General features: G+C 45.2%; 1 protein-coding gene across 4 annotated transcripts in view; it reads right to left on the minus strand.

Moving 5' to 3' along the window:
- Fat3 (FAT atypical cadherin 3) overlaps nt 1-16,665 on the minus strand; it is a 692,898-nt gene that overhangs the window by 76,856 nt on the left and 599,377 nt on the right. For all 4 annotated transcript variants that reach the window (XM_029565746.1, XM_029565745.1, XM_029565747.1 and 1 more), the window contains exons 11-13: nt 16,144-16,340; nt 14,737-14,890; nt 11,624-11,857 (exon numbers count right to left, since the gene is read on the minus strand). In XM_029565746.1, coding sequence (XP_029421606.1) covers nt 11,624-11,857; nt 14,737-14,890; nt 16,144-16,340 — 585 coding nt within the window. The remainder of the gene's footprint in view (nt 1-11,623; nt 11,858-14,736; nt 14,891-16,143; nt 16,341-16,665) is intronic.

Raw genomic sequence — 16,665 nt, forward strand, 5'->3', positions numbered from 1 at the left:
GTTTGTGGTGTGTGTGGTGTGTGGTGTGTGGTGTGTGTGGTGTGTGTGGTTTGTGGTATGTGTGGTATGTGGTGTGTGGTGTATGTGATATGTATAGTGTGTGTGTGGTTTGTGGTGTGTGTGGTGTGTGTGGTGTGTATGTGGTGTGTGTGTGGTGTGTGTTTGGTGTGTGATTTGTGTTGTGTGTATGTGTGGTGTATGTATGTGTTATGTGTGTGGTGTGTGGTGTGTGTGTGTGGTGTGTATGTGGTGTGTGGTGTGTGTGTGTGTGGTGTGTGTGTGGAGGGACAGAAGCTGCTGTGACTGTTTACTCTCCACTCAAGCTTCCTTTTGCTTCTCCCTCCCGGAAGGAATTATTATTTCATTTGACAACCAGTGTTTTGACCCACACTTGAGGGAAATTGGATTTTATAAAGGGCAATAACAATAACTTACATGTCAAATGCAGACCCCTCTGTTGAGGAAGGCGTTGAAGTTGACCAGAGTAAAAAAGGAATTCAGCCCTACCTACCCCAGAGTTCCTGAATCAGACAGTGGAGATGGAGCACTTCCCTGCTTTTTTAAATGCCTCTTTGTTTATTTAGACATTCATTTTTAATAGCTTCCAGGGTATTCTGACACTGCCCAGGCTTGCAGCCAGTGTTTGGAGATGTGGAGGTCCAGAGGGTTGGCAAAACTTAAAGTCAGACAACTGGCAAAGGATGAACTTCCATATTTCCTGGGGCTCATGTCATGACGGGGCACTCTCAGAGTGTGACACAGAAATGGTAGGGTGTCACAGCCTGCATTGAGGCACGTGCACCCCAGAAGTAGCCCTGACACTGGGAGAAGGAAATGAATTTAGGGTTAAGGGGATCCCAAACATCTCACCGTCTCTAAACCACTGTTCACTGTTATCCACTGAACAGATAGATGTCTTGGGGAGCCACTTAACCATTTGGAGCCCAGTTTCTCCATCTGTAGGTGGAATCTGTCCCTTACATACAGAGATTACATGGGTAAGTCTTTTGAACTCTCTCAGGAAGGATTCAAACATAAGATTATGTAGGTATGTGTATGTATGTATGTATGCATGTATATGTATGTATACATATGTATGTATGCATTTATGTATGTCTCTCACTGGCCTGGAACTTTGATTAGACTAGGCTATCTGGCAACCCTGAAGGACATACCTCTCTCCCCCTCTCTAATGTTGAGATTACAGACATGAACCACCATGCCCAGCTTTTTAAGATTATCTGTGTTGGTATTGACAGTGGACAAAGGGCTTTGACCAAAATGTCCTACAGAAAATGACTCATGTCTCTTAGTCCTCAGAGAGGATTATTTCACTTTTAGTGACATTTTAATAGTTCCTTCAGTCACCTTCAAAGATTTAACACTTCAGAGAATATTGGAGCTCTGGGGAAGAAGGAAAACACCACCATCACCACCAACACTCCTGCGTCAAGTCCCTGACCTGTGAAGCTTAGTGGTGATGGTTTTCAAGGCCCCGGGAAAAACCTGGAATATATGTTGTATAAAGAAGACATGGAATCAGGCTCAAACTCCTCTCGGAGAATTCTCTAGGAGGAATCACTGGGGTATACGTATTGGCTGGAGGTGATGACATCCTCTTTTTTAGCTCCAACTGTGCCACAAAACCATCCAGGGTCAGTTTCTTCATCCCTGAACTTCAAGTTATTCTTCAGAAAGAGTACGTTTGCCTGGATTTCAGTGGCCACCCTGAAGCTCTTCTAGGAGTGTGACTTCCATAGGAAATGAGCTGTAAGTTCTCTTAGGAGTGTGACTTCCATGGGAAATGAGCTGTAAGTTCTCCTAGGAGTGTGACTTCCATGGGAAATGGGCTGTAAGTTCTCTTAGGAGTGTGACTTCCATGGGAAATGGGCTTGGTGCCTGGGAGACACTAGGAAAGGCCAACAGTTCTCATCCTTCACCCACCCCTGACCACATCAGAGTAGCTGTGTGCGCCAGTTGGTCTTTGTCAACCTAACATAAACTACAGTCACCTGGGAAGAGGGAGCCTCAGCTGAGGGATTTCCTCCAACGGACTGGCTTGTAAGAGCTATGGGGCACTTTCTTGATTGTAACTGATATAGGAGGGCCCAGGCCAGTGTGGACAGCGCCATCCCTGGACAGGTGGGCCTAGGCAGTATAAAAAAGGTAGCTGAGCAAGCCAGGGGAAGCGAGCCAGTGAGGAGCGTTCCTCTGTGGCTTCAGCGTCGAGCTTCTGCCACTGGTCCTTGCCTTGGCTTTTCCTCTGTGATGGGCTGTGACTGGGATGTTTAAGCTGGGTTAACCCTTTCTCCCCAAGGGACTTTTGTCATGGTGTTTTATCACAGCAACCGAGGAAAAAGTAGGACGTTGAGGCTTCCGCGGTGGCTGAACTGATCCCTGGTTGGCTGAGCCATGGTCTACTTGTCCCTGATCTGCATAGGAGTCCATGTTCCTGAAAGGGGAGCCTGTGAAAGATATGGGCTGTGTAGTGGGGGTTCTTTCGGAGGTGTGGACAGAATTTAGGGTGCCTACACACTGCCTTAGTGTGTGGTTCTCTACCACTCCATGGCAAGTGCCTGAGTGCTAGCAGCACAGTGTGACGAATGTATCTATTATAACAGTTTCTATTGTCGGGAATCTGGCAGAGATAGCTGCTTCTCCATCAAGGTTTCCTATGAAGTTGCCAGACACAGAGACGTGGTTTCATCTGATGGCTCGGTGCAAACTGATGTTTGACTTTGAAGCTCACTCATGCAGTTTTAGGTAAACCTAAATCTCTGGCCATGTAGGCCTCTCGGAGCCCTGTAGCAGTCCTCTATTGGTGTGTGACCCAACACAGAAAGAGAGTCCTGTGGACGAAACCGTGCCTGCCTAAAATTCACGTTATGGCCCTAGTCTTCAGTATGACACAAATAAGGCTTTCAGGAGGTAATTCTGGTTAAATGAGGTCACGGAGGTCTCTTATGAGAAAAATAGGGGCTCTATGAGAAGAGGAAAAGACATCTGCCTTTCTCTCCACCTGTGTGGAGTCCAGAAAGGCCATGGGAGTCCTTGGTCAGAAGACGGATGTCAGCAGTCAACCCAAGCCTAACCGATGCTGGCACCCTGAATGTGGACCACAAACACCAGAACTGTGGGAAAAGAATTTTCTTTTGTTTAATCCACCAATCCACAGTTATAACAACCTGAGGTGACTACGGAAGGCAGGGTCACAGTGAGCATCACAGCCGTTCGAAGGTCTAATAGCTGAAGTGGCATCATTCTGTCTGCTGTGTTCTGTGTGCTGCTTCTCAAGGGAAGAGGCTCATCAGGAGGCAGGAGTCACCAGAGGCCACCGTTCGAGGCAGCAACCAATCCCTGGCACCCTCACAGTCCTTAACCTCCAACAGTGCATAGTAACTAATTTTGGACTAATATAATTTATTTCTAATATTTTTATGAATTGTAAAACATTATTCTGAGGGATGATCTATAGATGTTACTGAACTTTTAAGATGTTTATAACACAGGAATATTAAGAAGTTTTGAGTGGAGGCAGAAGAGATGGCTCAGCAGTTAAGAGCCCCGGTTGCTCTTGCAGAGGACCTGGGTTCAGTTCCCAGCACACACATGGCACCTAACAACCATCTATAACTCCAGTTCTAGGGGATCCAATACTCTTTTCTGGCCTCTGCAGGTGGGCATTGCATGCTTGTGGTGCAATTACATACATACAGGCAAAACACTAATACACATAAATAGCAAATATTAAAAATTCTTAAAAATATTTTATTATTTTTATTTTATGTGCATGAATGTACTGCCTGCTTGTGTGTAAGTGTACCTGTGTTGTGCAATGCCTGCAGAGGTCAGAAGAGGGTATCAGTCCCCTTTAACTCTAGTTACAGATAGTTACAGCTGCCGTGTGGGTGCTGGGAATTGAACCTGGGTCCTCTGTAAGAGCAGCCAGTGCTCTTAACTGCTGAGACATCTCTCCAGCCTCTTAAGAATAATTCTTAAGTGAGAAGCTCTGCAAGGATGGTTGGGCGACACCAGCACCACTCTAACCTGGGAACTATTTGGAATGCAAATTATCAACTCAGTTCCCAGACCTATAAATCAGAAACTTTGGAGGAGAGTCGGTATGAGGGAGAGGCCTGCACTGGGGCTGGGAAGCAGGGTACCACCTCCACAAGTCCCCCAGGGGAGTCTGCTGCTTGCTGACTCTCAGAGACACTTACTGGTTTGGAGTGTCTTATTCAGAGCTGGCTTTTCCATCCAACCTTTGGGTTATGCTGATATCATTGGTCCAAGGACACTGTGTTAAGAATCACTGCCTTGTATATTAGCATGACTATCAGGTAGATAGCTGTTTTCCAACCCTCCTGAGTGTCCTCGTAGAATGTCTGCAGTCCTGTCACTAACTAGCTTATGGCTCAGGGCAAGTTACTTAACCCTACACATTATTCATATATTAAACTGAACAAGAATATGCTAACGTAGCATTGTTATGAGAAGTGGGAATAATGTGTCTAAAGCCCTTGGCACAGTGCCTGGCACGGAACACAGATATAAAAGTGCACGCTAACAGCGGCATTATGATTATTGTCACTTAAGATTCATTAGAAGTGCTGCTCTTGCTTGGGAGGTTTTGAGATCCAGAGAAGAGTCATATAAGTTTTCCGGTGCCCAAACACCCAGGAGGTGCCCAGGGAACTCAAAGCAGGAGCTCTAACCCCAGTTGGGAAAATGTGGCCTCACAAGTTCACAGTGACATCCCTGTCCATCCTGGGCAAATATCACATTTACCCTTGTAAGGTCGGCAAAGCAAAGCAAGCTATTGCCACTCTGATGTTATGCGAGGGGAAACTAGTGTGTGGGGGGGAGGACAAAGCCTTGCCCAAGGCCACAGACTGCTAATCCTTTAGTTCTTTACACTTTTGAGGTCTCTTGGGGAATTTATTTATTAGGGGATTTTTTCTCCTAGGGGTACCTGGGGACATCCCTATGGCTTAGTCCAGAGTTCAGAAGATGCTGGGTACAGTCTCAGCTGGGGCATGAGACTCTGAGGATGTGGTATATGTAGGAAACCTGAGCAAAATAAAGGGGGCAGGACACGTGTACCTGTGCCTTGCAGCACACATGGGAGCTGGTGTCTTTCTGATGTCACAGGCTGCTCCTCAGACCTGGATGCTGGCAACGGAGACACTTCAGGCTTCAGATCCTGCCTCTTCTGCTGGTGTGCTTTCCTGTCTTCTGAGGTCCAAGGAAAAGGTGCACTGTTTGGGCCAGTCTCCACTAGGTGGGCCGCTAATAAATCCTGAACATTTATTTGCTTTTCTTCATGAGACTGGAAGGGTGATCATGGGAAAGTCAAGTCAAACACTGTCCTGAGGACGTGGCTCTTTACTTTGGCCACAGATTTGAGAGGCAGTGTTTGGAGCCCAGGTACAGAACAGGGACATCTCTGATTCCCACAGGATGGTGGATCAGCCTTCTGGCACTTGATGGGCATTTCTGTCAGTTCAAGCCACGCACCCACACACCTCCCTGTGCTCTGTGTGGTTCTTGGGATGCTGTAGACTAGAGAGGTTGGGGTGTCATGAGAGTGAGGAAAGCACTGGACTGCTTCATCCCAATGGTTTATCACAGAGCTCTGCTGGCAGCCTGCGGAGTTTGCTTTAGTGCAAATCCCCTCACACAAGCCGCTTCTCTCCTTGGTCAGCGTGAACAGTGCTCCAGGGTTTGGTGTACAGAACACCCCCATTCACTCCAGCTTCTGGTCCATGAAGGTCACTGTCCATGGTGCTGGGGGCCCCGTGCGGGATTTGGTGCACAAATTCCCAATGTGCACAACTGGCTGTGATTATTTTGATTGCCCCCAGAAAGGAGGATGCCCGGGAGGGCAGAGGCATTTCCAGATCAAAATGGAAGAGCTCTTCAAATTTCTCAGGTGGCCTGGTCCTCCTGTTTCCTCTTGACAGGAGGATGTAACTATAGACTTTAGGGAAAGGTGTCACTCTGGAAGACTCACGACTTTTTGTATCTTTTAAAAAATTTGTGTGTATGACTGTTTTGCTTGCATGTATGTGCACCATGTGCACGCAGTGCCTTGGGAAGCCAGAAGATGGCATTAGATACCCTGAACTAGCGCTATAGACGCTTATGAGCCACCATGGGTTGCTGCGGATGCTTTTGTCTTCCGCAGGCACAGCCAGTGCTCTTAATCTTTAAGCCATCTCTCCAGCTCCACCTCCACCTTTTAATGCAGCTTTCTCCATGGCCTGGGCCGATCACCTTCAGATAACCTGCACCTCAGAGTCCACACAGGCACAGAGGTCCCTGTCTCTCATCTTGCCACCTTTCCCTCACGTTTTCCCTCACCCCACAACGAACCCCTCTGCTTTCCCCAGGGCAGCAGCTGTCCCAGCTCCCCTCTGCTGGTGGAGCCTGTGAGGGTCTGGCGATATCTGGAGGAGGATGTGCTGACCCACTGGGTTTCCCTCAGTACCTCCTTTTCAGTTCCTCCCTTCGCTTCTCTAAAGTTGCAGGATCCTTCCATGTGGCTCAGACGAACTCTCCTGACCTGTGAATGATGTCATCTTCCACCTTCTTGGGATCTGTGGGTTCCTGCATTCTCCATTGTGAATTCACCATTGAGATGATGAAGAGATGGAGAGTTCCCTTCTGTTTCCATGGGTACATCAGGCAATGCCACTGCTGATGCAGATCCGTCTTGATGGTGAGAGCTGGCAGGCACCATCACCCCTCTTTTCCCTGCTCTGTTGACCTTGGAGGCCAAAGGTCAAGAAGATGGTGGACTTTCCAGTCTCTGGATGCACTGACCTGTCCTTCACATGAGTGTTATTAAACGGATCCTACACTAAGCCACTGAGATTTTTAAAATTTACTTCAGTCTAGCCAACCCTCTCTGTATTATTATTTTTTAAGATTTATTTTATTTTCAGTTGTGTGTTTATTTGTGTATGTGTGTGCAGTTGTCTGTAGAGGCCAAACAAGCATATTGAATCCTCTGGAGTTGGGTTTACAGGCTGTTGTCAGTCACTCGACAGGGTGCTGGGCACTGAATCTCAGTCCTCTGTAAAGGCAGCACATGCTCTTAACTGCTGAGCCATCCTCCAGCCCCATCTTGTAGTGTCTTGATGCCCTTTCTATAGTGCTTGTTACCTCACTGCTCACTAACTATGTGCTAAATGGAATCGGAAATAACTGTGATGTGTGTTCTGAGCCTGTAGGCTTCTCTGATCAAAATCTTGCAAGAAATATTTTACAAAAAAGGAGTGCCTGCCTCCTTAGCACGGGCCCCTTCTTCACGTGCCTTTTCTGTAACAAGACAATGTGCCCACTCACATCTTCAGTGTCTGGAAATAAGCCTGTTCTCAAAATGTGGATTGTGGCATATTTTTCCAGTACAAATTTATACTTTAATTTTATGTCACTTTGTCTAAAATGGTCTCAGACTTTCTGTTTGAATTCTTCATGCTGCACATTTCTTTTGCTAAAGAACCTCTCAAAACTGGAATCCCGGGAACAACTCTTGTTGCTGAAAAAGTACACTAAATATAGCATGTTAACCCCAAAGAGCCAGTGTAGGAAATGAGTCCCTTCTGTCTGCTGAGAAGATTAAACATTTCTAAGTTTGGGGTCGTAGGTCATGTCACTACTTTATGGGATAGAGGATATTTTCATTTTATAGGAAAACTAAGTGCTTAGTACTAAAATCTAGGCAGTTAACATTTCTGAGAACCCATAAAACAAGTACTAAGACTATCTGTTCTTCTGTTTTATTCCTGATTTAAGAAATTCTTACAATATTAGTTTTAGTTCATTATGAATAATTCATAGGAAAGAGCCATTTTGCTAAAAGAAACAATGTATTTAAAAACCGAGAAAACCATAGCAAGTGTATTGACTCAGGGATTTATGGAATCAGATTCAGATTAGTATCTTGTCATTTCTCCACAAGGTTTAGTGATGAGAACATAATGCAGCAAATGGTGACTGTCAAAGTCCATTGGACTGTTATGACAAAATATTTTATATGGCAATTTATAAGCACCAGGCAGTTGTTAGTTTCTGGGGATAGAATATCCAAAGTCAAAGCACCAGCAGCTCTGCTGTCTGAGGAAGGCTCAGTCCTCAAAGAGAGGGTCTTCCGTGTGTCCTTCAGGACAGAGAAGCTAACAGGCTCCCTTGAGCCTCTGTGGGAAGGCAGTAAAAACCGCTTAGGGTGCCCCCCACTCTTGTGACCTACTCTCCCCGCAAAGGCTACATCTCTTAACACCCATACATTATGAATGAGATTACAACATAGGCCTCTTAGAGGGATGCAAACATTTATGTCTTATTACCAGTTTACAACTTCAAGTAAAGCAATCTACTTAACAGAAGTTTCATGAACTAAATGGCCCTGTCTCTCATATAAGTAGAGTCAGTGTTCATCACCAAAGGTCAACCCAAAAACTTAGACGGATCTTAAGCAAATTATGCCAAGAGAAAACATGCCAACTCAAAAGGTTACAGATGACATGATTTTGATTAAATAACATTTTTAAAGAAGAAAACTAGATATGGATGTGATGATTAGGAAGGAGGTAGCTATGGTGATCAGGGCATGTGAGGACACCTTGTGCTGGATGAGGGTAGTGGAAGGACTGTGGGGTTGAGTAAGTGCTATGATTGCATGTGAAAACATGTACACTTCCAGGACAGGTGAATGCACCCTGTGGGGAGCACCCACATCAATTTCCTGGTTTTAATAAGAGTTCTGTAGTTAGTCAAGACATCACCAATGGGGGATGGGATAGATGAAAGGTATAACCCTGCAAATCTATAATTGTTTTAATATGCAATATTTTAAATGTCATGAAATTCTTTGTCATTCAAAAGGAGTTACAGATGAGGTCAGGTGGCACCTTGAGCTGGCAAAGGGCTGACCCGTAGAGAGGGGGCCCCGTGGCCCCTTATCAGATGGCAACTGTTGTTTAGTGCAGTCCGAGTCCTGAGCACATGGAATTTTATAATGTGCTAGAAATCCAAATTCCTAATGAAAATCTGACTTATACAATGATCACTAATTCAAACCCTCTGCAACACTGTGTAAAGGAAACTGAACACATTACAGGCTGGATTCAGCCTCCCAGCCTCCTGAATGAACTCAGCTCCCATACACCGGGCTAATCTGGCCCCATAACAAATCCTCATCCTCACTCAACCACTTAATAATCTTTGTATACAGCTTCTTCCAGTCTCTGTTCCTTTGGGAAAGACAGAGAAATGGTTACTCTGGAGACCAGCATCCTACCAGGGCCACTAAGGACCATATCTTAAGTCACTAGTCATTATGCTCAGGGATTCAGGCCAGCATTTATGTGATGGAAGCTCAGACAGATAGCACTGTGAGTTCTAACCCAAACCTCATAGACACTTCCTCAGATCGGTGTCTGGGGCATGATATGCACTCTATTTGAATTTCTAAGAGAAACGCTCATTCTTCCTCTTCTACCATTGAAATTTTCTGGAGTCGGTTCTCTCCTTCCTCCTCTACGTGTGTTCAAGGGATGGAACTCAGGTTGCCAGACTGAGCAGTAAGCACCTTCACCTGCCGGGTCCTCTCACCAGCCCCATTTTATTTATATATATATATATGCATATATATGTATATATATGTATCTACATGTATATATGTATATATGACTATATATGTATATATGTATATGCATATTTTATTTTTTATGTGTATGAGTGTATTGCCTGCATGTATGTGAGAGCACCCATGTCGTGCAATGCCGCGGAGGTCAGAAGAGAGGTTTAGATTCCCCTGGAACTGGAGTTAAGGATGGTTCGTAGCTGCCATGTGGGTGCTGGGAATTGAACCCGGGTTCTCTGCAAGAGCAGTCCGTGCTCATAACCGCTGAGTCATCTCTCCAGCCCCATTTCATTTTATTTTTAAAGCTAGATGAGATTGACAAAAACTGAGATAATGAACAAGATTCTGGCCTTACTAGAATTTTCCCGAGGCTGATGTGCTGGTTGGTGAGTACACTTTGTACACAGACATCTACAGCACCCAAGACCTTAGCCTGTATGTGAAGCTGTGCACATAAGCAAGCCTTTTACTGAGGAGCTGAGGTTTAATGACGCCTCTAAGCAGTTTTCATTCTTTGAGATCTGTCCATCCCTGTCCTGGAACATGATCAACGCTTACACATTCCTTCTACCCCATCTCCCAGCCTGGCCAGATGACTGCAAGAGAAAGAAGGGGAGACATGTAGGTACCTTCGTGTGTGGTCTTTATCACAGTGTATAAAACAGTTCCAAGGTTACATCTGTCAACCACAGCTTGAACAAACCTGGTTTCTTTATGAAGGGAATGGGTGGCAAAATTCAGTGTTCAGCTTTTAAAATTTCATCTATTGGCTAATTACACATTCTCAAATCAATTTTAAAATTAGTAAAAGGCTCAATAGCATTAATTTTGTTCTCTTTACCCCCCAAATCTTCTGATAAGAGTCCAGAGGATTTTTGCAATCCTCCTTTGAAAAAGAATATTTGCAGTTATTATATGATTATATACCAATAAACAGTCTTTCCCTATTTGCCATTTTTTTCACAATGATATACGTGCTTTTAAAGGGTTGGTTCTCAGCCTTAAAATTATGTTAATGTTGGTCAGAGCAATAATTCAAGTGTAGCCACTAATTTCTTTAAGGGGAGACATGAAGAGACCCTGGGCTCTACGTCTATTTTCAGCTAATTACCATGTATTTACTTTTCCATTAGTCCAATAATCTTTCTTTCAATTCAGAATTAAGCAATAAGACACTGAATTATAGAAAGGCCTGCTTAGCATAACAGACACACCCCATCATTTCCTAGGCCTCTGATTTGCAGCTCTTAACGCATAGAACCAAGAGGCTCTGCGTGCCCTTTTGTATTTATATCCCATCAGACAGTCACCTCAATAACTTATACATCCTCGGAAGGTCCACCTAGCAATTAACTGCAGTCTTTCCAATGCATCATCTCATTATGTAAAGAGGATTTGAACATAAACTTTATTAGCAACTTTCAGTTCTAACGCCTTCTTATCACCCCACCCCCATTCTGCCTAGTGACGTCCATTTATGTGACAAAAATAGAGACTCTGGAAAATGGCAGTTAAAAATTCGCATTGGATTGGCAGCACATTTAGTAACTGGTCTTTGCACTGGGCGGTGCTACAATAAATCGAGATTGTCACCTTTCAGCTGAAGTCTATGATTCATTTCTTTATAGAAATGGAAATGAATTCTCCTTGCTACACAACACAGTATTTTAATTATGTTTAGATAGAATGGGCATGTAAGAAATTATTATTTTTATTCAAAAGATCAAAAAAGGAAACCAAATAAGCCCTCCCCCACAAGGTGGGGATCTTCCCTAAGAAGATCCTGGATCTTCTTCCATAATCCTCCATGAGGAAGAAGAACGACAATTGGTGGAATTCTTTCTACAGGAGAAACATTGGCTGAGGAGCAGCGACCTGGCTGACTGCGCAGGGGAGGGTTCTGCAAACCCACAGACAACACTCCTGGAGACAGCGTGCCACTTTGGGAGCCGCCTGGCCAGAGCACTGACTCACCAACATCAGGGTCCACTGCTTGCACTCTGGTCAGCAGAGCCTTAGTGGCTGTGTTCTCGTAGACACACGCAGTGTAGTGGTTGTTAGAAAACACAGGGGGGTTGTCATTCACATCCTCCAGGATCAGGCGTACACTGGACTGGCAGTATCGCCCACCCCCATCAGTGGCCCTGGCGATCAGGTTGTACACCGGGACCCTCTCCCGGTCCAACAGGGCCAAAGTTTTTAATTCACCTATGAAAAGAAATGGCAACATGGTTGGTCTGACTTTTCAAAAATGGTTTCTCATGGAAAAGCAGAAAACCAATTATATAAAGAATTCTAAATTCAAGAAATAGCAAGGACACATGGTTTAAGTGCTTTATAGTTTGAAAAATACAGAAAGTTCAATTCTTTTTTTTTTTTTGCATCAGGGAAAATATCATGGGGTTTTAGATGCAACAACAAACCGACTGCATGACCTTCAAGCTCATTAATCCCTTGGCAAAACCTAGTTTCCAGGGGCTTCTTTTGGCAACAAGGGCATGCCCCCAGTGCGTGAACGGATGTTTGTTGATGTGTGGTGGCCACTTGGTCCATCACCACAGACCCAGATCGACAGTCTCCCTGCCTCCAGATACGCTGCATTTGACCCTTTAAGAGAGAAACCAACAGGCTGACTTGAAGAGATGTTTTGAAGGGCCCTGTAATGGTCAACACTGGTTGACAACTTGACAGGATCTAGAACTGCCTAGGAGACAAGCCTCTTGACACATCTAAGAGGGATTACCTAAATTGGGCTTGTCTATGAGGGGTTGTGTTGATTAAATTCATTGTGGTGGAAAGACCCACCCTACATGCGGGAGGACTGCGATCCTGGACTGAGCTCTAGCTTTTAGCTCTGCCTCCTGACCGTGGAAGCGATCTGTCCAGCTCCTTCAACCTCCTGCTGCCTGGGCTTTACCACCACGATGGACTGCACCCTAGGACCGCGAGCCCAAACAAAGCTTCAGCACCCAGGAAGGCAGTTACTATAGAGTCTAAGAATCCCAGCTTGGGAAGGGCTCGGATGGGGGATGAGGAATTTAGAACAGCAGCATGTGACCTACAATGTCTGTAGTTTAGCCTGCGAAGCCACACAGGTGCGGGGCACCAGCCCTGCTGGAGAGGTTTTCTTTATTGAGTTCTTTTTAGTTAGCGTACAAACACTGGCTCTCAGTATGACACCCTCATGTATGTTCTGCTGCTGTTTACCCTCTCCTTCCTCTCCTCCTCCTTGGTCCGCTCTTCTCTTCAGACACTTCCCTTTCTGCTTTCATGCCATATAGAAATCATGTGTATAGATTCAAATCCAGATTTTGTACATGAGAGAAAATGTGCAGCATTTGTCCTTCCCTGTGTGTCCCTCCTGCTGGTCTCCTTGTTCCTCCAAAATAAGGCTTTGTTACACACCCTTTATGGAGATTTTGGGAAGATTTCTTGGTTGTGTGTCAATAGAAAATGGCAGGCCTGAGCAAATGCTATTTGGTGCAAAGTGCTGTTAGCGGACTCTCATTACTCTGAACATTGGTCATCATGTGGAGCAACACACACAGTTACCAGGCAGCTCCTCCTACGGCATCCCTGAACACACAACAGCTCCTCGAGCACAGATCACACAGGGTCATTAGACGCTCCTAGTCAAAAGGTCCCGGGCTTTTCAGGGAGAGGTTCGAGACCCTGCGTGGTCAGCCTAGAGTTGCCCCCCACCACTTTCCCATGCTCTCGCTGCTCTGCTGCCCTGGAAGCTGCAGCACTTGGCTCCAATCCCTAGAATCTTACCTCAGTTTCCTCTTTTCTTTGATCAGAAAGTAAGCTACTTCTACGTGTATATGCCCCCCTTTATCTCTCCTGGGCTCCCCTTTCGCTCTGCCTCTCTTTAATTACCCGTTTATCATCCTCCTACTGGATTACAATGTCCCTTGAGCGTTGTTTGTCGTGTATATTGGAGTCTACCACACAAAGCCCAGGAAGTGCTTTCACATCCATCAACTTTTCAATAAATAGTAGACTGAATAAACAGCCACAGACCGGAAGAGCTAAGTAGCGTATTCTCCTGTAGCTAAGTGGATGCTTCCTGGAGGGAACCATGCAGGGCAAGAGGGAGCCACTGATTTTGAAGGCTGAGTTCACTGGGGGGAGTGCACACTGGAAATGTGCAAGCTGTTCACTCTTCCCATGGCGTTTAAAAATGCCACTGGAGGAACTGCCCAGTTCATAACATGGAAATAATTTGTTGCCATAGAAAAATGACTTTTCCATTAGCTCTGGCTTTAAATTCAGGCATCTGAAGTTAGTTTACATAACCTTTTACCTTGTAAATTTTGCTTGAATATGCAAGGAAATTGGAGGGCTCACAGCTTTGGAGAAACCAGGCAGGGATGTTTAATAAAACCCAGGCAACGGTGCCAGTAAGACTCAGAAGGGACCCAAAGGTTCTTCAGAATGAAGGACTCCCCTAACCCACTAAGTGCCACCCTGCAATTTGCATGGAAACCAGCATTTGTCCTGTAACTCTGCCTCCACCCATTTTTAAAAATTATTTTTTAAATTTTATGTGCATGAATGCATTGCCTGTATGTAGGTAGGTGCACCCATGTCATGCAATGTCCTCAAAAGTCAAAAGAGGGCGCCAGATTCCCTAGACCTGGGATGGTTGTTTGCTGTCATGTGGGTGCTGGGAATGGAACCCAGGTCCTCTGCAAGAGCAGCCAGGGCTCTTAACCGCTGAGCTAGCTCTGCAGTCCCGCTTCTACCCTTTTTAAGACTAGTCCTAATTCACAGGTGTGAGAAACAGGTAGAAAGTGTGCTGATTTAGTGCTAATAAATACAGGAAAAGGGAGGAGAGAGGGGAGGAAAGGAGGGAGAGAGGGAGGGAAAAAAGAACTTTAACTCTAACCCTAGTCAAGTTTGTGTAGCCCAGAGCCTCCACATCTGAGCACCATGTAGTGCTTACATCTCAGAGTCCAGCACCCCACAGCCTCATACCACAGCTCTCACTGCACACCTGTCTACTCATGACGACACCACAGGAGAAGATAATGTTTCTCATGGATAAATAATAGCATTTCCCCAAAGAATCAATTTCACCTTACCACTTTCTGGATCTAGAAAAAATTCACTGTTTCCAGATCCATAGAGTGAGTATCGTATCTCTCCATTGGATCCAATATCCGCATCCTTGGCACTGACCTTCAGGATGATTTTATTTGATGGAATGTCTTCAGGAAATGATGCTGAATATACAACCTGGGCAAAGAGCAAAAGTGAGTGAATCATAACTTCCTGTGGCACAATCACCGTGGATATTGAAACACCAGGGCAAATCATAACTTCCTGTGGCACAGTCACTGTAGATATGGAAACACCAGGGCAAATCATTACTGTGTGTGGCACAGACACTGTAGATATTGACATACCAGGGTAAATCATTACTATATGTGGTACAGACACTGTAGATAAAGTTATCAATATAACAGGGCAAATCTTTACTGTGTGTCAGTCACTGTAAATACTGATACACCAGATAAATCATTATTGTGAGCAGTATACCTATCATAGATAGCATTACACCATGGTAAATGTGTTACAGTCACTGTAAATAGTGATATACCAGGTAAATCGTTACTGTGTGTGGTACGACTGCCACGGTTATCATTGAAGCAGATTTCTTTAAAATTCCATCATACAGTTTTGCGTTCCCCATTTCTTTCCTTTACCACAGGCCACATCGCAGTGTTCAGTGTAACAACGTGTACCCGGTTCCCTAACCTTCCCATTTCCAGTGAAAACGTTTTCTGATCACTTACTGTGTATGAAAATGCTGTAGATAGTGTGGCTGCTAAGAATACAATGGAAAAAGAAACATCCCCTCTGCTGGGCGATGATGCATCCCGCATCACACTGTCCATCTCTGTGAAGAACGGAAGAGCCTGGAGTTGCTTCTACCTTTTAACAAGCCATAGGTAACATTTGGCCTTAGCATGAGACTGAGTCGTACTGTAGTACTTTTGTAAGACCCCAAACATTAATATCATCTCTTGATCCACATGGTAAGAACACGTAGATTAATGATGATTTAATTTTGTCAAGAAAAGAAAAATCTAGCTTCGAGTTAGCCTTGTGCTTTTTGTTCAGCAGTGGGAGAGTTACTTCAGGGGATCTCGAGACCCCCACTCAGGGCCAACACTGCGTCTGTTGGCTGTATAACAGGCAAACAGGTAGCTTGCCAAACGGGGTGCTCCATTTCTCTTTTAGTCAGCCAGATAGGAGTTATGAAGCCCTTTATGAATTACCTAAAAGTTGATCCCTAAGTCCCATCATTTCTATTTATTCCACCGAATTGGCTTGCTCTCTAGCCTCAACGTCCTACGCTCTTCTGTCTAACGAGGAAACGACAGGGAGCAGACGTTTGCCTGGACTGAAGAAGAGGCACAGCCGTTTGCATTCAACTCTAGAGGAGCAAGTCAGGGTAAAAGCAGAGCTCCCATTACAACGCTCACCTGATCACACACCGGGCTGTTGTCATTCACATCACTGACGGCCACTTCCACCACGGCCTGGGTGACAAAGAGCCCGTCAGTGGCAGTGATATTGAGGAAGTAAATGTCCTGCTCCTCTCGATCCAGAGGTCTCTTCACATAGACCTTCCACTCACTCTGCACCAGGCCCAGGGCAAACCGTCCTCGGGAGTTCCCACCTGCAATGGAAACAGCTTCTGAGAACTGACAGCAGGCTGCCCACATGGGAGTCCCTGCGGGAGCACCCAGGTGCCCTCACACTGTAGCTTTGGTTCCAAAAACAGCGGAGACTCCCCTGGCTTCTCCTGAAGAAAGGCATGATGTTTACAGGCTCAGTTTGTGTAGAAAGGAAAACAGGAACTTTCCAGGAGAATAAAATCCACTTAGAGAAGCCAGTGATGATCTTTTGTTTAGTTCCCCTTAAAGATAATCAAATTCAAACTGTGAACCATCAATCGACTCCTCAGGATGACACAACTGTCTTTCCACTAGGTCTCAAGAGGC

The sequence above is a fragment of the Nannospalax galili genome, unplaced genomic scaffold (assembly GCF_000622305.1).
Source record: "Nannospalax galili isolate Female #2095 unplaced genomic scaffold, S.galili_v1.0 scaffold418, whole genome shotgun sequence".
In the NCBI taxonomy this organism is placed as follows: domain Eukaryota; kingdom Metazoa; phylum Chordata; class Mammalia; order Rodentia; family Spalacidae; genus Nannospalax; species Nannospalax galili.